The sequence below is a fragment of the Protobothrops mucrosquamatus genome, unplaced genomic scaffold (genome assembly GCF_001527695.2).
Source record: "Protobothrops mucrosquamatus isolate PMUCROS unplaced genomic scaffold, P.Mucros_1.0 scaffold1021, whole genome shotgun sequence".
NCBI lineage: Eukaryota > Metazoa > Chordata > Lepidosauria > Squamata > Viperidae > Protobothrops > Protobothrops mucrosquamatus.
The window spans coordinates 194,239-217,021 of NW_015387257.1; the positions used below are offsets into that span (position 1 = coordinate 194,239).

Genomic DNA, 22,783 nt, shown 5'->3' on the forward strand with positions numbered 1-22,783 from the left:
GCAAATGAGTTTATGTCCTGCTCTACCACTTGTATTAAACCAAGAATGTTCTACAGAGTAATATCAGTATTTAGTTCACTCCACAACAGCTGAGAAATGAAAGAGAGTTCTTTCAGACTATATGAGAAATTTTTTTGCCAATGTAATCTGATTGCCTGTTGTTTCAATTTCAAGGGCACAATTCCCAAGGACTTCAGAGATCTCAAATACCCTGTCCTTATGTGAAACTATAATGTGCTAATTGGTTTTGATTTAACACACTGAATAACACAGCTATCAGGATTATCATTAAATGTGAGTCACTATTATCTATTCCCCCAAACATGATTAAAACATGGCTCATTGCCTATGTCATTCCAGCTCCACTCTCAGATGATGCTGAGAAGAATCTTAAATCAAAATAATGAAAAAAGGATCAGTTACATTCAGGATCTTCACAAAGGACAAATTGTAATTTTTAATTCTGAATACCTCTTGAGGAATTGTTAGTTCAAGTTCTGATTCCACTAAGCTGTCCGAATCTTGCATAGATTTCACAACCTCCTTGACCTGCCTCAGATCACAAAAAGAATGAGTGAAGAACTAAAATGTAGAAAATCTTCAAAGCAAAAAAGATGTTATATACTGTATTAAAAATACAATATTATATTATATTGTACTTATTCAAAAGACAAATATATATGTGTCCATAAGTAGTCCTGGCTTACCAACTGCCGTGTTTAGTGACTGTTCAAAGTCATGATGGTTAAAAAAAAAACAGCTTTGCAACCAATCCTCACATTTATAGTTATCACAGTATCCCATGATCATGTGATCACCCTTTGCAAACTTCACAATCAGCTTTCACCAAACAGAATTAATGGAGAACATAAAACTGAAATTACAATGTAATGTCTTGCTTAACAACTGTGGTGATTTGCTTAATGACAAAAGTAGAAATGACATAAGTCCACTGCAGTCATGTGATTTTTCATTCAGTCACCACAACGCTTAGTGACTGGGTTGACAGTCCCAATTATGATAGGTAAGTGAGGACAATATATGTGTACATATTATTCAAATAACTGGGTTCTCCAGTTATATCTGTGAAGAGAATCCACTCTTAGAAGACCTTCACTCTTCCTTGTTTTTCAACTTTCTATACTGCTGACTGGAGGAATATGATGGGAGAGATCTTTTCTTGCAAGTGACTTAGCATCAGAATCTTTCAGTGAGTAAAAGGGCAATAACCAGAGATTCTATACATATAAAATCCAAGGATTAAACTATTTAAGTACATACATACATACATACATACATACATACATACATACATACATACATACATACATATATAAGCTCCAGGAACTTCCTAGTGAGGATGGGAGAGTGGCAGTTAGTAAGAAGAAACCATTTACATTCCTAACTAAAAATGGATGGTTCAGCAATACTCAGCTAATAAAACAGACTACATTAAATTATTGTGCTTTGGAACTGTTAGTTATCAAGCCAAGAGGGAGACATAAAACACTGGATCTAATCCTAAGGGATACTCAGAATCCCAACCAAGAACTGAATGTTATATAACCCATGCTATGAATATGATTTTCTCCCTGTATCACAATGTTATATTAATTGTGATAAATAAATATCAAGAACAATAAACACTATTCTTCTTCACATAGTGCATAGTTAAACTGGAATTCAATGCTGGCAGTTGTGGTAATATTGGCCTATTTGGATAGTTTTAAATAGGGAGAGGGGTTCATGGGGGATGAGGTTATCAATGACCATCATTTTTTATGGATGTTTACCATATCCTGAATCACAGACAGCGTGACTGACAAATGATAGCAGAAGAAGGGTTCTTGCCTTCCAGGCCATTTTTCTGACTTTTACAAACAAAATTGAACTATTCGGGCCCATGACCTCATCCTGAATTCAGCTGAAATTCTTATTCCTGTCCAAGGCAGGAATAGAAACCAGTTAAAATATAATTCCAATGATATTTTGTAGTACTACCAAATGGCCCTGTCTGCCAAACCTTCTCTGCCCAACAGCAATTGGTTTTGCTTTAAAAATGGACTCTAAATGGGTAGAAGTGCTAAATATCTAATCTTATATCATTTGTTTAATGTCAGCACTATTATATTTATTTTTATCCATCTAGAAAACAGAATATAGAGACACTGAACAATATTTTTTTAGTTTGCTTCCAGAGATCCCTAAATAAATACCAAGGAGTATAAATTGTGAACATTATAATCTACTAGTTCAGGGTTAAGGTTAGGGTTAATAATTATTATACTTTTTTTCTGGTGTCCTGCAGATATGGGTGCATTAGCTAGTAATTCTAGGAGTTGCTTTCCCAACACAAATGGAGCACACAGCAGTTGAAGGCTGGCTTCATCTCTTTCTTAATTTGATAAAAGTGAAATGCATTTGTTGCCTAAGTTAAGTGGGATAACAGTTTTTGACAACACTTACCTGTGACACTGACTGATTTGTTGAGGCAGATGGAGAAATAAGAGAAGACTTTTTGCCCTGATCTTCAGTTACAGTTATACTAGGGCCACCTTCTACGCTTCTGCGCAGCAAAACTACCTGACCAGCATTATCTGTTTCCTCCTCGCTTGACAATTCATCAGAAATGCCTGACTGTCTAGAAATAGTCTAAAAGAACATTAATCAGGATTAACATCAAGTGGATGAGACAGTTTCACATTCATGCAACCTATTTATACCAGAGGAAGTAATCAGTAACAATTTATTCTATAGCAGTACAAACAAAATATACATTAACACAGACAAATGTATACTGTAATAATGTTACACATTACATGGCTGCACAGTGTAGAAATGATTAATCTAATGACATGATTGAAATCTCCTCCACAAACACTCCAGTTTACTTAATGTAGGACAACTCCATAGCTATGGACCATCTGTTTTCCTGCAGGGAATTCCATTAGAGGTAGTCCTCGACTTACAACAGTTTGCTTAGTGACCTTTCGAAGTTACAACAGCACTGAAAAAAGTAACTTATGACCATTTTTCACACTTATGACTGTGGCAGCATCCCCAGGGTCATGTGAACTGACTCACATTTATGATGGTTGCAGTGTCCCTGGGTCAAGTGATCACCTTTTGCGACCTTCTGACAAGCAAAGTCAATGAAGTAACCAGATTTACTTAACAATCGTGTTACTAACTTATCAGCTGCAGTGATTCAATTAACAACTGTGACAAGAAAAGTCGTAAAATTGGGCAAAACTCACTTAACAAATTTCTCACTTAGCAACATAAATTTTGGGCTCAACTGCGGTCATAATTTGAGGACTACCTGTATATCTTCACTATTATGACTGACAAGTAATATTAAACTATGATCTAGTAGATTGGGTTTTGAATTTTTTTATCTGTGAAACTCATATCATTCCTTTCAGCCTAGCTTAACTCCTATAACTGCTATGAGGATAAAATGAAGAGGATCCATGTGCAGTATGCCAAGCTTATTTCCTTGAAGGAAAGTTGAAATAAAAATTATAGATGTTTTATTCTCCTTCCTGAATCCCAACTAAGTTCCTGTATTTTAAAAACTGATAACAATCATCATTTCGATCCAAGCTGCATTGTTGGAAGAAGTTAATTTTAAGTTTAAAACAGAAAAAATACTGTTTACTTTATGACAATCAGGCAATAATATAACTATGTCCAGAAATTATATTATGTAATTGTATTATATTTTATTTTCTATAATTAAACGATAATAATATTATCTGTATAATGATAAAAATGTTTTGGAGAGGTTTTCCATATTTTTCAAAATTCAGATGAGTGGATAAGATTTAATCTATGTGCTATTGTTCATATTGAGGAAATTTGACATTTGCATCAAGCAAACACATCAAGTTCAAACTTTACCTGTTTTCTATCTAAATTTGACTGCATTTCAGAATCCTTCGAACGTTGAAAACTGTGTTCAGATCTGGAAATCCTGCGTTTTATACCACTGCTATGCTCTGTTTCAGACCCTTTATCGACTACCCGTTTCCCCCTTTTCACCCTATGGAAGGAAATGCATATCTTCCTTATTCACACTTTTAAAATCAAGACATAGTTGAGAAGACACAGAATTTTCCATGATCTCCTCAAATTAAACTTGCAGAATTGTGAAAATCAAACTGCAAGTTTCAAATCCAATCCTCATTATACAGAAGATGAAATTTCTGCTTAATTATTTTAAAATCTATCAAAACTTAAATTATTAAAAATGTGAAGTTTCCCATCTATCTGACACAGAATGTGCTGAGAGAAAATAAAGGAATAACATTTCTCCCATTCTTCCTGATAATACTTTTATGTAAAGCAAGGCAATATCAGGCACTTCATTGGCAAATCAAAGTTACACACACACTATTGGATGCTGGACTAGGAACAAGGCAATAATAATTTAAATTCCTCCTTAAATATGAAGGCTCTGATGAGTTTTGAGTCATTCATGTCTTAATAGAATCTACATCGGACTGCTGTAATTTATAAAAGTGGGGAGGGAAAACTTTTAAGCTATCTGAGTTGCCTCATGGAATGTGGTATAAAAATATAAATGAGGTAGGACTGAAGAAAGATGAGAATCCAGCAGTTGTAGAAAGACAATTTGACAGGCCCTTTTCAGAAATGCACATAACTGGCCATAATAAATTACATGATGTAATCTTGGAGCAATATCAGAATTAGAGTTAAAAGCCAGTTAAAATTTCAGTCGTATCTTCTAAACGAACTAATATTACCAACCGTACCCTTCCCTGCTCCTTCGGCGCAATACTGAATCAAACAAGCTGCTGATCCTGGATGAGGACTCCAATGGCTCCTCGCTTCTGCCTATTTTCTCAGAGGAAGTATAGACGTCACCTCCTGCAAATTTGCGCATTTTTCTAGATTAAAAAAAATAGCATAAATTTGAGTTTGATAATAAATCTCTCCCTCTTCAAACCTGCAGAATTTTTAACATATCTGTACCAGAGAATATAAATATTACCAGATGCCAATTATGAATAAAATACATATTCACAGAGATATGTCTTTTGAGATTGCCGTAGGATTTAGGATGCTGAAATACCACATAAAGGAATTAAGTGTCTATAATGCCCAGAAACACCTTGTAGAGAAGATAGGTGGCATAGAAATTTAATTAATAAATAAAATAAATATGTGCATATGCCCGTTAATAAGAGTACAAAGAAAGAATCTATAAGCCCAGAGTTGCTCTATGAGGGAAATGGGAGGTTTATAAAGTGAGAAATAAATAAATACATATTTATGCATGTAATAATGAAAATGAGACATCCCAGTTTTTCACTTGGTTCTAGACTGAATTGATGATTCTGGTATTTTATACTAGACTTCACTTTCTCTACCCCATCTGTATATTATCTCAAAAATGTTAGCAACAAAGTATGTTAAAACTTCCTCCATGCATGAAATGAGGAGGGTTTAAACTATATAGTTAACTGTGGCTAATATCACCTTTAATTTTCTATCTAAAAACACTAGCCATTAAATTAAAAACTGATGAAGTACTGTGAAGGAGAAATCCTGATCTTTAACAATGCCTCTAATGATAAAAGGGAAATATATATTTGTTGCTTCACTGATAAAATATCTGATTATATCCCACAAAGAGCTCATGTTACTGTTCTGTAAAAATTAAATATGAATTATTTTCATCAGTTTGTTGTTGATTTATAAACAACTCAGAACTCAGTTATGAAAGGAACTGCCTTCTTCCTCTATACATCATGATCTACTTAATCTCTCTACAATGGTTGGAAACTGATCAAAGAGAGAAGCAACCTGGAATTAAGGAGAAACTTCCTAACAGTGAGGACAATTAACCAGTGGAACAACCTGCCTCCAGAAATCGTGGGTGCTCCATCACTGGAGAATTTTAGAAGAGACTAGACAGTTACTTGTCTGAAATGGTACAGGTTCTCCTGCTCAAGCAGGGAGCTGGACTAAAAGACCTCCAAGGTCCCCTCCAGCTCTGTTCTATTCTATTCTATTCTATTCTATTCTATTCTATTCTATTCTATTCTATTCTATTCTATTCTTTGCTGAGTATATCTTGCTAACTGTACTGAACCTACTGATATTAATCAATCTGTGGAATAGAGATAGGCAGAGTCTATAGCAGAGCCTGTTATTTGAAAAAATGCTGAGATTAAGCAAGCTCCTAAATAAATTATTTCTGCAAAAAATGAACCTAGTTGCCCCAATATCCCCTTGGTTTTTTTCTACTTTTTTAAAATGCTCAAGCAATAAGTTAATTGTTTTTATTATTTCATGCTTACTGTATGCCTATTATCATTTTATGGAATCTGCTTTGACACATTTATACTCAAGAGTGATATGTAAACAGTGCAAATTAGCACATATTTCTAAAGTTAAATATGAAAGCTGTAACTTATTAGAATCTAGGTAAAACAAGTGAATTAGCAATAATAGTGAAAGCAGAAACACAATTCACACAATGCATATTATAAGAAAAATGGCCTTTAAGCAGGATGCAAAGAAATACTCTCATCTGAAAAGGAGCATTCCTCCCCAAGCTACAGACATTCATCTCTCACCTCCTTCTTCGACCAACACCGCTCCCATCAATTCCTGAAGATTTAGATAACTGAGTAGATACTATCTGACAGTGTACAGTTCCCATGAGTAGCATAAGGCACAATGGTCCAATGATTTCACTTGCACTCACTACTGGCATTATGGAATATAATGTAATTGCTACAACTGAAAAAAAAGTATATAAATTGTCTAACAAGTAAAAATAAGATTTGTACTATACTTATATATAAATGCATACCATGTAAAAATGCTACATATAAAAAAATTGTACTGACAAAAATGTTGTTATACTTCTAAAAATAAAAGAAATTTAATATAATAGCCTCCAGAACTGCATATGTAATCTTAGCACTGAGTTTCTCCTTTGCTAATTGTGGTAAAAATATGAATTTAGGGTTGATTTATAATGGACAGAAGTTTAACACTAAACCAATTATTGACTGTTACTCCTTACTCCCATGATCTAATATTAGATGGTACCTTAATCTGCATTTACTGACATCCCTTCCTCAAATCTTGGCATGATACAAATTACAATTTTAAATGCAATAGATATTGGGGCTACCCAAAGCCTTCAAAGTAGGTGTTTTACACACACAGGAATAGCTATAAATGCTGGCTGTGAAAAGATAGCCAGGAGCAGTTTCTGAAATATTTTTGTGGGTCTTGCAAATGATATGACTACCTTAATATGTTTTTCCAATAATAAATACACACACCACTCACATATACATACAAATTTTAATTGGCAAATAATTTTACACAGAATTGAAAAACTATAAAAACTAAGGAAAAAAAGAAGGAAAAAGATATATAAAGATGAAAGGAAAAAGTGGATATATAAAGATGAAAGGAAAAAGTGAGAAATAGAGTTAAGAAAAAAGAAAAAGACATCTAAAGAAGAAATTCCAATTTTCTTTGCAACCATTACTTGCATGACTATTACCATTTCCACCATGCCAAATTACTTGTCTGGGTTCCCTTCTTCCCACAAGCAACATTTTTAATTAGTAAATCACAAAATCACCAATTCATTTTATTCATTTAAACAAAAATTCCATAAAGGGTTTCCAGTCTTTTATAAAAGTAATGATTGTCCCTTCCTTAATAAGATAAATCAATTTAGACATTTCTGCAAGTTCTACCATTTTCACAGTACATTCCTCCATTGTGGATATTTCTATATTTTTTCCATCTTTATGCACATAATAACCTCACTGCAGTCACCATATATAAAACCAACCGCCCATAAGTCTTTTTAAATAATTCTGAATGGTATTTCTTTAAGCAGCATTCCATCTGAATTAGCTATCTTTTAGTACTGATATGCTCTTGTAGAATCTCATCTCGTTTTCTGACAAAAATTTTTTTTTTTAATTTGGCAGATCTTATGTTAATTCTATACACTTCTACTTTCATGTCTTCTTCCCATTCCAAACATTTTGCCATAGCCTGAACTATCCTGTCTCTTATATCCTTACTATATCTTCAACCCTGGAATATCAAATCTGAAAATCCTTTCCATGCAATTGCAATAGTGACACATCTCTTTCCCTCTTCTGCTTGTTCAGCATCATCTCAAGTTGGCCAAGTCACTTATTTTGAACTTAGATTATCAGAAATTCTGGATAATGAGACAGTCCTCTTAAATGGGAGATCTCTTATTTTACCTCTCCTTTTTTCAAGCCCTTGGTTGTGCCTCCTGATGACATATTTGTTATTCTTCTGTATATTTGTTATTCTTCTTCTGTTATTCCACTGCTTCTGTTATTCTTCTTCTAGAAGAATATTTGTTATTCTTCTTCTGTTATTCCACTGCTGTATTGGTTTCAATGCAGAATTATTCATGTTTCTACCCAGAATATCACTGGGACCATGACCGCCACCCCACCCCTCTCGTTATATCACACATGTCTCTGACCATACTGTCAATGTATTAGTTTGGACTTTCTAATCTTCCTTATTTCTTTGTGGTTCAGATTTGATATAATCTGTAGTATTAATACAAGACAACTTCCTACTTTCACTGCTCTATGACCCACTTCCAGTTCTGGATACATTGAGATTGTACTGCTTTTCACTGAAATGCAATTAAGCCTTTGGAAGTTAATGAATATGCTTTAGATCATTGATCACCCCAAATATCCCTTCTAATTCCTTCCACAAATCCACAAATAGAAGATCAAGCTCTATTCCCATCTTCAGATAGCCTGTTCATATAATAAACAAATATTACACATAAGGGAAGCTCCCGAAATAAAGTCTTTGTATTCAATGTTATAAAATATTTGTTGTTTTTAAAAATCAATGGTAGTAAGTTCTGTCATAGCATAAGTCATGGTTTAATATGGAATTTCAAAATTAGATCTATTTAAATGAGCAAACCCAAAGTTAATTTATTAGATTGTTAAATAATCCTAGCATAATTTTAATCTCTACTCACCTTGTAAAAGGTACAGTACTAACAGCCACATAAATATACGCCAAGAAGTGACTTGTATCCACCACTGACTAAAAAATGGGAATAATATAACTCGCACAATTCCCTTCCTTGTAAGTGATGTCCAAGGAATTTCAGGTTTAGCTTTGGCAAATGTGGAACCTGAAAATTTTATATAATGAAAACAAGCATTTCAGAAAATAATCAAGAAAAGTGCATTAGCTGTTATTTTTTTCCTACTCAAACCATGATTCTCTTAGAAAATGAGAACTGTGAGACATTTATTGAGGGATTTGGTTGGACAATCAATATTCTATTTTCATTTTTCAGATGATATTTGTGGCCACAATCGGAAGCTCTGAACAGAAATTTGGTTCCAGCACCAAGTTGAAATTTAATCCATACAAGCCAGATGTGCTGTTTTCAGGCCTGGTTTAAGCACTGGAATGGAAATGCCAAGATTGGAGGCAAGACTAGGAAGCATCCGCCTCCCCCCTTAAGAAAAAAATCCAGGAGACAATAGCAAAGCACTTCTGCCCTATTGCCAAGAATGCTTCATGGAAATGTCCATGAAATCAGCTAGAGTTCAGTTTTCCTTTAAAGAGACTATACATTTAAGAAATCTAGTTAAAAATTAGATGCTTAGTCTGTTCTGGATGGGGTTACACTGTTTTTGAAAGAGAATATTCTCTGTTCCAGTGTATCTAGGATTCTTTATGATCTTGCATTGTCAAATGGTAGCTAGGAGTTCTTCTGTAAAATTTTGGCAGATGCACCACCTCTCCTATTTTTTGTAGGAATGTATCTGTTACAAATATTTTATTAACAAAGATTATTTTTATAATATGCTCTACATAGGAACACAGAATATTTCAAAATTTCAGCTAGGTACAAAACACAGCCACCAGAACATTATCTTCGGAGGATAATGCTGGGGATCTCCAAGAAGTCTGACTTTATTAATTTTAGATAGGACCTTGAAATATTTTGTTTTGCTTAAATGAAAATCTCTGCTACCTTTTAAAATATCTTCTGATTTAATTTTGCTTTTAATTATTCTAAGCTGCCATGAAAGTCTAAAAAGCACAACAGGCATTTTATTTATAATAAAATTATAAATAAAATAAGACAAGTACTAAAGACTTTATCTGTATAATAGGTATTACTTGTCATCACTAACTGCATAGAGTATAAATGTTTTGCAAATTTAACACAAGTGATTAAATTTTCAAATGGTTCATACCTCTTATTAAATCAACATCTATCAAGTCAGGCTGTATGTGGCCTTTCTTTCTGGGTTTGCTTTTGAAGCCCTGCACATTTAGTAATAAACAATTAGAATATTTTATAATTAATAGTTTCCCGGATCTCACAGAATACATATTTTATTACAATTACTCTTTCATAGTCATGTTCATACGGGAAGCACAGAATAACCTTCTCCAATTCCCAGCTCTTAGGGTAAAAAGGTAAGGAGTCCCTGCAGATATTACTCCACCAGCTACTGTTGACTCTAGGGGACAATGCTAATATCCGTTCAAGGCTATTGAGCCAGCATTGACTGTTTCCACAGTCGTGTGGCCAACATGACATACAGAGCGCTATTACCTTCCCACCAAAGTGGTACCTATTTATCTAGTTGCATTTGTATGCTTTCAAACAGCTAGGTTGGCAAGAGCTGGGGTGAGAACAGGAGCTCACCCTATCATGTGGAACTCAGTTCTCGAACCTGGGTTCCTGGCTTTCCAGCCCAGCATCTTAACTGCTGAGCTACCATGCTGTTAGGGTAATTGGCTGAGAATTCTAGAAATTGTCATCCAATACCATATAAAGATTAACATAGGGCAATGCTATATCAGAGAATACCTGCCATTTTTTTCATGTAAAGATATATGAGCAAAGTAATAATTGCGCATCAGATAAACCTCACTAACTACAATACTGCCACTGCATTTTAATTTATAAATGTACTGCCATATGCCTTTACGATTCAGAATCTGTCTGAAAAAAATTGTATACTGTATAAATCAAGTGCTGCACATATCTCTGAGAAGACATCCATCATAATCAGGAACATAATAACACTTTTCTAGTGGAAGAGAATATAAGTAACTCAGGTTGAACTATGGAGTCATGGTGTTCTCTAAACTTGTTTGCTTGCAGATGTTTTATTACCCAACTAGGTAACAATGTCAATGCTAGTGAGTAAGGGGTTTCTTTCCTGTTTATACACCACAGCTTGCCCTGCCAGTGCCGATCGGGGTAGGGTTTTCTCCCCAGATGTTCCTTGATTAGTTTATTATTTTCCACCTGTTTGTCTTGTGTTGATCCCCATTTATCTGGCTGCTGGAAAGTATGTGTTCTGATTTTTTTGTTTCATTCTTATTGGTGCATTTTATCTCTATGTGTCTATTGATGGCTCAGACAGCAGCAAGATTTCAAAATATTTTCTCCCCTCTGTAGCCCCAAATATGAACTTAACTGTTACTTAATCAGAGTAGTATGAAATGCAATTGTTTCCAGAATTTTCAAAAATTAAAAGTGGCCATTATTCCACAAGTGGACACTTTCCATCAGCAGAATTACAAACATCAGATACAATCTCTGATACTGACAATCTCTAATTGCCAGTTTCCATAACATTTGACCATCCATAAACATTGCATGGAAAAAACTAAAACAAATTTTAATTTGAGACTTTCATGTAAATTTAAATATTAATAAAAGCTAGGATTTTCATGTTCTTCAGGGTATGTCTGCTATTTAGAAACATAGCCAGATAATTTTTATCACACTTAGTTCTCTACTGGGTTCCACCTTGTTCCCAGTCAGTTACATCTATACTACCAAATCTTCACTGCAGTATGTATAATGTCCTTCTGATTTCTCATAATGCCTCTCCTTCAGCTTAGACCTTGATTCAATTATACATCCAAATACCCATGAAGCACAGTACTCCTACTTATGATGATGAGGAAATATTGCGTGACTGTCTACAACAATTACATGGTAAGTCAATGAATACTTTACAACTTTCCATTTTAATTAGATGTGGGCAATTTTAAATATTATATTTCACTATATTCACTGAACCCCTTATATTTTACATGTCATTCTATTGGTTACATACAACATATTTCAGCCATGTCATTCCACATGGCCATAAAATAAAGAATTAAGAAGTTCAACAAAATTGTCAGCAAAATTTTTTTTACCTTCATTTCAGTCTGTTCTATGGACTTTTCCCATATTTGTTGATCATAAGCTCCAATCTGAAAAAAAGCAGCTATTTCTCATATATTACTTTTATCTTCAACACCAATGTATTAGTAAAAATAATAACATTTAAATATTCACATTTCAGTATTTACAAATATTGGTATAGAAATTTGATAAACAAAAATGAATTCACTGAGTTATTTCCTAGAATTCCTCTATTTAATACTACAGATATAGAAAGGAATATTTTGGAGAGGTTTTATTGATATGTTATTACAGATGGAGAAAGCAAGCAATCATCAATATTCTAAATGATTTTATGTGTTATAAAAATGCTGAAAGATTCAAGGACAACTATAATCAAGTTATGATTATGAAATAAAATACACAACTGTATTTTAGGTTTGTTTTATAACTCATTCCTCAATACCTTTACGTAGAGTTTGTACAACTGTTTTATTGAATGTAAAATGAAGCACAGAAAATATACATACTAATCTGATAGTAGGTGCAGCTAAAATAAGAAATCCAAATTATGTCTAAAACCAAGCAAAAGAATCACTCCAAATATTTTAACAATAGCACCAATAATAACTATTTTAAACAATGATTTAGCCAATGTGCAAATTCTAAAATAAACCCCCACAGTTTAAAGCTATGATGTAAACTTAACTACATAGCAAATATATTAAGCTCAAAAAACCAAACCTAAACCTGACCTTTTTTTGGTACCAAGCAATGGCGTCTTCATCATTTGAAGCCATCTGGTATCTCAGTTGTCAACTCAACTATACAAACATAAAGAGAGCTTATTATAAAAACATCGAAGAGGGATATCAAAAAGTATTCAAAATCAAGTTACAACCTTCCAAAATTCATTTCATACCTCTTCTATTAGGTAACAAATGCATAGCTTACCCTTTTTAAAATGTGTTGCACCATAATTCTGTGTATTTTTAGTAGAAATATGTAAAGGAGTACAAAATCTCTTTATAAGCATGATCCACCCTTCCATTTCTTTCTTTCTTGTCTCTAAAGCCAGTTTGCCAAACTGTAAAGTACCATTCCTTTGGAGAGGTGCAGAATGAGTCCATGAGTGATATTAGGAACCTTTTAAATAGTTACACTGTTACAATAAATCCACCTTTCCCATTCTATTGATTTGTGTTCATTTGGCCTTTGGACTTTTAGAATAGATGTATATATTAAGATTACACTAAAGGTGGTAGGGGAATGATGGCAAAAAGTTTAGGAATTCCTGTTAAGTGTACGGAGCTGGTATCATAATGTTATCACCAGAGTGGACATAACTAAATTTTCAGTCTTTTTACTGTGGACTTGGAAAGATTAAAGAACAAAATGAGTGCCTTAGATTCACAAAGGTTTAACACAATCATTTTATCCTTTTTTAGTCCCAATTGAGAAAGATGCCCTGTGGGCTGTCAAAATATAATTGTGAGTTTGCATCTGGCCGATGGTCCACTCATTATTCATCATGATGGAAACAGACATGTTTTAGAAAACAATCACCCCTCCCCACCCCCAGTAATAGCAATAGTACTTATATACCGCTTCACAATGCTTTACAACCCTCTCTAAGCAGTTTACAGAGTCAGCCTATTGCCCCCAACAATCTGGGTCCTCATTTTACCAACCTTGGAAGGATGGAAGATGAGTCAACTTTGAGCCAGTGAGGATCGAACCACTAATCAGACTTCCCTTACGGCTGGAGAGGAGAGCCCAGTTAACTATTAAATCACTCCTCCTTCAGTTATCCTTAATCCTTGGCACTTCTTACCAACTAGCCTTGTCCAGTAATTCAAGCTCTTTTAAACACTGCCATTTTAAAACCAGGCCCTTCTCAGCTTCATCCTTTCTGTCACTCATTTCATCTGGGTCTAATTCCCACCCCAAGTCCCAACCTTTGCCTACACAACTTCCCCTGCTGGTTCTGGCCTCAGCCTGCAGACCCTTAGGTGATCAGTCTTCACTTCTCCACCATACCTAAAAGAGCAGCTCCAGGACTATCTTTCAAAGCCTCTTCCTGTTACCATGGAAACAAAAGGATGCAGCAGAAAAGAAGGCTCTCAACTGCTTTTTCCTGGATCATCATGTTGTGGCAGACAGTATTAGCCAAGTGCTGCATCTACTGATCCTTTACTGCAGTTCTGAAGGAATGTGGCAAATAGGGCAACTGAACAGCAAACTAAGATACAGGTAACCTTACAAAGGAGGTCCAAGCTGTAGGCTCCAGTGATGCCCTGGGAATTAACAAGTTGTAGAGTGCCAGTTTTATGAATTTAAAGGGCAACAGTCATTCATGATATTGGAAAAGAGGGTTGTTGCATCAGTGGCAAGTGGCAATTGATGAAGAGAAGGGAAAATTAAAGTTAGCCTGGGAGTCCAACGTTGTCTGATCACCAAACCTAAAAAAAGTGTTTAGAAAGAACTTAAATGAGACACATTTCTGATACAACATTCCTATACATTTTCCCCCAAATCAAGTGCATGTAACTGAAACATCAAGAAATTCAAGTACACACACATTTGCAAATTGTGGAGATCAAGAAAACAAGTCAAGTATGTTTATCTATGTACAAGAATGGTATATTACATTTTTTTTCTGGATCAGGCAGGCAAACAGATTCCCCTGACTCCAAAAAATTAGCGTTACAATATTTATGCCTATACTATTATCTGTTGATGAGAAAATTCCTTGAACCAACCATGATACAACTATGAAGTTTGGAAACAAGTAATGATAAAAGGCATCCAGGAACCATTAACTTTTTTCTTAAAAAATTACAAGTGGTCCCTTTACTCTCAGACCTGGCTACTGCATCATATTAGCGTCTTTCTTCAAAGCAGAACTTAAATACAAGAGTTGACTCTTGCCTTGCCTTTTAGGAATGGGGAACCTAAAGTTCCTCCAGTATTACTATTATTCACAACAAAAATAACCATTATTAAAGATATTGGGAGTAATATTTTAACTTCATAGAGTCCTCATTCTTGCTCTAACTTTGTTGTTTTATTTTTTCAAAATCCCTGCATTTAATTGCTTGAGGCATTTTATTTATTTATTTGATCCTTCTCTCAGAGTAGAGAACTTTAAATTTGATATTAAAGTTATCTGAATCTGAAGAAAGAAGCAGTGCAGAAGCCAGGGTAGTTTTTAAAACAATCACACTGTTTTTTAAATATAACTCTTGGTCAAAGAGAAGCTAGCAATAGGGATACAAAAAAGCAAAAAGATCTTGTGAGGTTCAATTACTCAGTTATCTGTGTTTATTTCAAATCCTTTACCAGTTGAGTTGTGTTGTTTCCTTGCTGTGAATGCTGCCAAAAAGAAAGTAAAAGTAAACACATCAAAGTAAATTCAGAAAAAAAGCAAACACTCCCTTCCACTACCTAATCCACCTATGAAACTTAGATAACTTTTATCTAAGATCTGGCTTTGTTTTGTAGTCCCAAGTTTGCTTTTTTTTTTTTTTGAAGTGCATAAAATGAAGCCAAAGTCCCTTCTACACTTTAACCCTACCTGTTCTGAAGCTGGATATATAATGGCTCTTATGCATAGATAACACTCCAGAAAATAGGATTCTTGAATTATATTAAATGAGGAAGCTGATATTATATCTACTCAAAAGATTTGTCTTGTTCCCAATATTGGCCACCTTTAAAAAAAAGAACCAAAAATGCTTTCCCACTATCTGGAGAATGGAAATGAGAAGAATTACTTTTTACAATATTGCAATTTACTAATATTTACGCTTGTATTTTTGCCACTAGTATTGCCGATACATTTAAAATTCTTCACTAATCTCATGTTACTGTTAGAAAAGCCTTCCCTAATGGTTTGTCTCTATGTGTTATAACTGATTTTGCTGTAATTTATTTTCATATTCACTCTTCTCTAAGGCACTTTAAACCTAATGGCTCTTTCAACATTTGTGTATTTTAATCTCAAAATAATCCTAACAGGTAAGGTAGGCTGAGAATGAATAAAGCTTGTTATGACCAATCTGGATCTCTATAGACCAAGCTGATAAAGTTGTTTTGATTTACCTCTTTCATTATGTCATTGGCTGTATGTGTATGTGTGTGTGGGAAGGGGTTAGCATTTATGTTGTGTTCATCTTTGAATATGTATTATGAAAATTAATGTGAACATTAATTTAAAATTCTGAATAATTCAACATTTGAAGGTAGCAGAATTCTATTATCTCCATATCATAGTGGAGAAGACAATTCAAAATAAGATATGGACATCATTTTATTAACTTTTGGAGAAAAAGTTTTGCACCTACCTTTGAATACAAAGAATAAACAAAGACTTGCAACAAAAATCAAAGAGAATTAAAAAAAAGTTTCTTTCAACATATTAATAACAAGAAACAAGTCAAGGAAACTGTAGGTCTACTAAAAAGAGAAGAGGGCAAGGAAGTAACAAGCAATAGGGAAAAAGCAGAGCTGCTTAACTCATTCTTTGCATCAGTCTTCACACAAAAAGACAACATACCAAAAAAAACTACTGCAAAAAACAAACTAGGGAAAAAAATTAAAATAAGCAAGAAAATGGTAAGAGAACATCTATCCGACCTTGACGAACATAAATCACACCAACTGATTACATCCCAGAGTTCTGAAGGAGCTGGCAGATGTTATCTCAGAACCATGGTACCATATCTTTCAAAAATCCTGGAGCACTGGGGAAGTACCTGATGATTGGAAAAGGGCTGATGTGGTTCCCATCTTCAAGAAAGGGGGGAAAAAACAGACCCAGGAAACTACAGACCAATTAGTCTGTAATCTGTAGCCTGTATTATGTCCACAGCGTTTCATTGTTCTATAATTTAGTCACTTTATCGAAAAATGAAATAAGATTGGTTTGGCATGATCTGTTTTTGACAAACCCGTACTGGCTACTAGTTATAACTTTGTTTGCTTCTAGTTGTTCGCAGATCTGTTTTTTTATTATCTTTTCCAGGACCTTCTCGGGTATTGATGTTAGACTGACTGGTCTGTGGTTTCCTGGATCTGTTTTTTTTTTCTTTCTTGAAGATGGGAACCATATCAACCCTTTTCCAATCATCAGGTACTTCCCCGGAGTTCCAGGATTTTTGAAAGATATACTATATAATTTTTTAACTATATAAATATTAACTTAATTAATAAAAACAGTTGTTCTTTGAAAGATAAGAAAATAGGTAGCAAATCACTTCAATTTGTATACATAAATACATTAGTGTCCCCACCATCATTCTTATGGGTGCTAGCTATATTGAATTAACATGTATAAATAGAGCAAATAAATCATTTCCATCACTCTTCCAAACATGTCCAAGATCAGTCATAAAATGGTCATAAATGTATTAGATGAATTTAATACTGTATCTTGGAAGACAGTTTCTATCTGTAGGGCAAGAATAAGCACATATCAGCAAAAAGCAAAAATGCACACCAAAGTACTCAGTGAAGATGCTCAAAATCAAATAGACAGCAAAACAGGTTTCTGAGCACTGATTTGATTACCTTAATGAAAGGAAACCTGCATATTTGAAGAAAATTATCTTGATTGTTTTTCTAATATTCTATCAGTTTCAACAATTTGAAGATAAGCATGTAAATTTTAAATGCAAAAGGAAGTAAATCAGGGTAAACTCACATACTTGATCTATGACTTGCATTTGTCAAGTTTGAGGGACGGTTTAAGACTCCCAAAGCAAATCCAGAATGAGTCTTGTGCACTGGAAACCAATAGTTTTCAATTCAGCAGTCCATTTAATGAAATCTCTTCACAGCATCAACTCATTTGCCACATCAAGCATTTCTTAGGGCTACTTCTGAACTGAAGTTCTGAGAGAGGCATGTTGACCCCATAGAATAGATCAATTATCCCTCTTCCTTGTTCAGTTACCCACAATCCTAAATCTCCTTCCTCAACTTCTAGCTTTTCCCACTGGCTCAATTCCTTTAAACCTTCCCTTTCAGCATTGCCATTCTCAGCCCTTTCTGTCCTTCAGTTCATCCATGCCCTGCAAGCCTCAATCTTTTCCTGTACCAGCTCTGGCTCCAGACTCCTCAACTGCCCCTTCGACATTTAATCCACAAACGTTCCAAAAGCGCGTAGTTTTTAGGCGCTACAATTCAGTCTCTTACCGTTCCCAAGAAAGCGATTGGAGGGAGAGAGAGAGAGAGAGCCGGCACCCATATTTCTCTGTCTGGACCATCCTGTTATGACAAGCAACATCAATCACGTGTCACATTCGCCGATGCTCCTTTTCGGTATTTAGTTACGGAAAGGAGGCGAAAGCAATCAAACGCCGAGTTGGAGATGCGAGTTGGAGGAAAGCCCGAGCTACCGTTTAGGGCAGCGCGTTCTTCTGGAATTACGAAGCAGATAAGATTCACCTTGTATCGAAGAACGGCGCTAGGAGGCAGGCTGGACTCAAGAACAATTACACGAAAGGGTAGGAAGGAATGGGGTTTAATTTACGACCTCAGCAACAACAAAAAGACCAAACTGGAGGTTGAATTTTAGAATCCAGGCTATGTACTTAAAAGATCAAAATTTAATGTGACAGGCTAAAATCTTTATGAATGAAACATAAATAAGGTTTGAGGAACTTTTCGTCGATAAAGGTATAGATGCAGGTAAGGATTTTATGGAATTAGCCATGCAAAGGGAAAGCATACAAAGTACAAACCATTCTCGGGTTAAAAGTTCTAATTTCATACAAAGAAACGAGAGGGCGTTGGGGAGGGGGGGAGTAGGGAATGCTTTAAACAATAAATGATCTACAAGTTTCTTATTTAATTTCCCCAAAATTGAATGTTCATGCAATTTTGGACTATATTTTTTTTTGCAAAATCTCAAACGGTTTAATAAATCTCTTCCAATTTTTATTACAGAAGGGAAAATATATCCTCTGAGCAGACACATATTGAGCACTTTCCTAATTCACTCTTCCCTCCCTCCTTTTCCTCAAGGTGATGAGAATTCCATTTCAGTTTCTCTATTTTTAGTCCGGGCAGTTGCAATGGAGACTCCATTGCACACTTCGCTGTGTTTGCTGACATGAGAGAGGAGCAGATGCATCTTGCCTCTGCTTGAAATTATTATTATTATTATTATTATTATTATTATTATTATTATTATTATTATTATTATTATTATTATTAATAATAATAATAATAATAATAATAATAATAATAAAGTTGGAAGGGACCTTGGAGGTCATCTAGTCCAACGCCTGAGCAGGAGGTTGGACTAGATGACCTCCAAGGTCCCTTCCAACAACTGGCTGTCCAGTTTCTTCTTAAAAACTTCCAGTGTTGGCGCGTTCACCGCTTCTGGAGGCAGGTTGTTCCACTGGTTAATTGTTCTGTCAGGAAGTTTCATCTGATCCATTCAAATGATCCATCTGAAGAGTTCCTTCATCCTGTGCACAGAAACTACATCTGTGTTATCACTCCAAATTCTTTAGAGAACCAAGACCTTTGGTCTGCAAGAGGGAAATATCACTTATGCCAGACCTCGGCATTTTAGAGACAATAGGCCACATATGGCCCTTTGACTGTCCCTGTCCAGCCTGTGGCAGCAGTGACAAGTGGTGCAACAGCGCCCTCCACAACAGTTCCAGTTTCTCATGTGGCCACTTGAAAAAATTAATTGCTGTCCCCTGATAGTTGATGGTGTCAACCACGCTGGTTGCCTGTTATATAAATCAACTGGATATTTTCACTGATACCTGGATGATATTTCAAACTTGTTTATATATCCATGCAGCAATTTAATGTCTGTCACAAAACTAAAACTTATTCAGGAAGTGTCCACTGACTGACATCCGCCACCTGCACCTTCATCTGCACCCCCATTCCAATTAGAAATTACATAATTTACCTTGCTGCATATTAGAGTATCGAATTGAACGTATAGTGTCACAGAGGTCACAGTATCGTAGATGGGTAAATCTCAATGTGAATGATAGAAGAGACTAGGCAATAGGGTAGATAATACACTATATACAGGGATAACCCTACACTGTCCCAGCCATGCAAATGCAGTTGTAGGCCCTACAAATTTTGAAAACTTCCTACAAATTATTACTATTAACCACATAATAGTCTGACAAATAGAAATAGAAGAAAAAAATTTCAGGCTTCGCACAGGATTAAATCCTGATTTAGGTTTACCAACTGTTTATCTCGTACTGAAGAACAGACCATTAGACTGGAAGGGCCACTTACACTATCCCTTTGATTTCCATAATAAAAGGTCAAAAAGTCAGTCAAAAAGGAATATCTATCAGGGCCTGTCATCCCTTCTGTGATGGTGGTATTACATTTTCATTATGTTGTCCCTTATTGTTTTTTATCTCAATGACTGCTCTGAGGCTATTTTCCATTTCATATTTTCAGTACATCTTTAAACACCAGCTATTGCCAGTAGATTCCTCCCTCATTATCCATTAGTTTCTTGAAAGCAGTAACCATAGATAAACTGACATGCAGGCAGCAAAATACGTTGTCTTGTATTTTTGTCTACTTGGGCAGGAGGGTTTCTCTCAAGTGAAAATGGGTTATCATCCAGTTTGAGCTTGTTAGCATACTATTTTCAATATTAGAGGTGCTAGGAAACAATTTAAAGAGTGAAAGAAGGCCTATCGTCAAATAAGTATTGAAACTATGGAATAGAATGTTGTTTCATGTCCATTTCATCAAATATTTTACAAGAGAAAGAGTACAGAGAAGAGCAACAAAGATGATTAGGGGACTGGAGGCTAAAACATATAAGGAACGGTTGATGGAATTGGGTATGTCTAGTTTAATGAAGAGAAGGACGAGAGGTGACATGATAGCAGTGTTCCAATATCTCAGGGGTTGCCACAAAGAAGAGGGAGTCAAGCTATTCTCCAAAGCACATGAGGGCAGGACAAGAAGCAACAGATGGAAACTAACCAAAGAGAGAAGCAACCTAGAACTAAGGAGAAATTTCTTGACAGTTAGAACAGTTAATCAGTGGAACAACCTGCCTCCAGAAGCTGTGAATGCTCCAACACTGGAAGTTTTTAAGAAGAGACTGGACAGTCATTTGTCTGAAATGGTATAGGGTTTGAGCAGGGGGTTGGACTAAATTACATCCAAGGTCCCTTCCAACATCATCATCATCATCATCATTATTATTGCTCCTATAAACAATAGCACAAATCACTTTAACTGGTGTTTCTCATCTTGGTATGTGGGCTTCCAAGTCCCAGAATTCTCAGCAGTGATTATACTGTTTGGGGAATTCAGGGAATTTAGTTTTGCGTACTTGGAAATTGGCAAGATTGAGAAACAGTTTATACTTAAGAGGAAGAATCAAGGGAATACCATTCATACACTCTCCTGCTTTATCTCTGCTTCACTGAAATACAGAAGTTTGCAATTTGTGGTACAATAGTCCAATTTAAAGCACTTCTGAAAGGCAAAACCTTTTGTTCAGGATGTATTTTCTCTAAAAACTTTGAAAGATATCAAATCTATAATAATATTGAACACAAAGCGTTAAATGTGGCCATCTTAGATAAGAAAGGGAGGGAGGAATATCTAGAAATATCTCCAGTCAAGACGCTGTCCTTGCTAGCCAATAGGGATAATAGGAATTCCTGTTATGCTTGAATCCATCATTGGGATCTGCTTAAAAGATTCCCTGGCGTGCATATGTGAAAAGACTTTGGGCAAGGAAAAGTGACAACAATCTAGATCTTAATAAAAAGGACGATCTGTTCAAATTCTAAAAATCTCTCCATTATTGAAATAAGTTTTACTGAGATAGCAGTCTATCTAAAGAAAAAAAAGGAACAGGCATAATGATTAAAAACAGCTTACATGAGAATGCTCAGAAAACGAGCATAAATTAGAAGCAGGTAGCTTGAAATATAATCTTGATAATAATTGTACTATATATGATTTCAAAACATAATGTTTTTGCTACATACATGAAACAAATTACTTTTTGAAGTCACATTTAGAAGTTTTGCCCTAAAGTAGCTTATACCTTGTTTTATTTTATGTTATTTATCCGACTTCACTTAGTTTAACTTAATCCCTCTTTTCTACTCAAAAGCTAGGTGTCCTTCCCAATTTATTCCATTGTATCCATTATTCTGTAGCACAGGGTTCTACCAAACAGTCATTTTCATTAAGCACAAATCAGACTTCTGTTTATTAAAAAAATACTTTACAGGGGAAAAAATTCTATGCATTCCATTGTACTTTTTTTAAAAAACAAATAGCTTTGACAGTGATACGCTTGTACAGTCACCTACCAAAAGAAATGCACTGTGTCAAAGGATTATTCACAGAGAGTCTTAAAATTTTCCCATCAGTTTACACTATTATAAAAACTTCTTTAAAACACTTGCTAAAATGTCAATAAATATACTAAGGCCACACAAAGCAAAAAACAAAAAACAAAAACAGTCTTCCAGGCAATTGTACATATCCTTTATATGCAAAGACCTTAGA

The 22,783-nt window shown here is 34.9% G+C and overlaps 1 protein-coding gene across 1 annotated transcript in view; it reads right to left on the reverse strand.

Annotated features, from left to right (window-relative positions):
• Window positions 1-17,953, reverse strand: part of PHTF1 (putative homeodomain transcription factor 1) — a 28,069-nt gene extending 10,116 nt beyond the window's left edge. Inside the window, exons 1-11 of the mRNA XM_015819935.1 lie at window positions 17,941-17,953; window positions 14,273-14,694; window positions 12,988-13,056; window positions 12,265-12,321; window positions 10,293-10,362; window positions 9,053-9,211; window positions 6,609-6,774; window positions 4,779-4,913; window positions 3,904-4,045; window positions 2,467-2,652; window positions 472-549 (exon numbers count right to left, since the gene is read on the reverse strand). Of these exons, the coding sequence (XP_015675421.1) occupies window positions 472-549; window positions 2,467-2,652; window positions 3,904-4,045; window positions 4,779-4,913; window positions 6,609-6,774; window positions 9,053-9,211; window positions 10,293-10,362; window positions 12,265-12,321; window positions 12,988-13,032 (1,038 nt within the window). The 5' untranslated portion in view covers window positions 13,033-13,056; window positions 14,273-14,694; window positions 17,941-17,953. The remainder of the gene's footprint in view (window positions 1-471; window positions 550-2,466; window positions 2,653-3,903; window positions 4,046-4,778; window positions 4,914-6,608; window positions 6,775-9,052; window positions 9,212-10,292; window positions 10,363-12,264; window positions 12,322-12,987; window positions 13,057-14,272; window positions 14,695-17,940) is intronic.
• Between the last annotated feature and the right edge of the window lie 4,830 nt (window positions 17,954-22,783).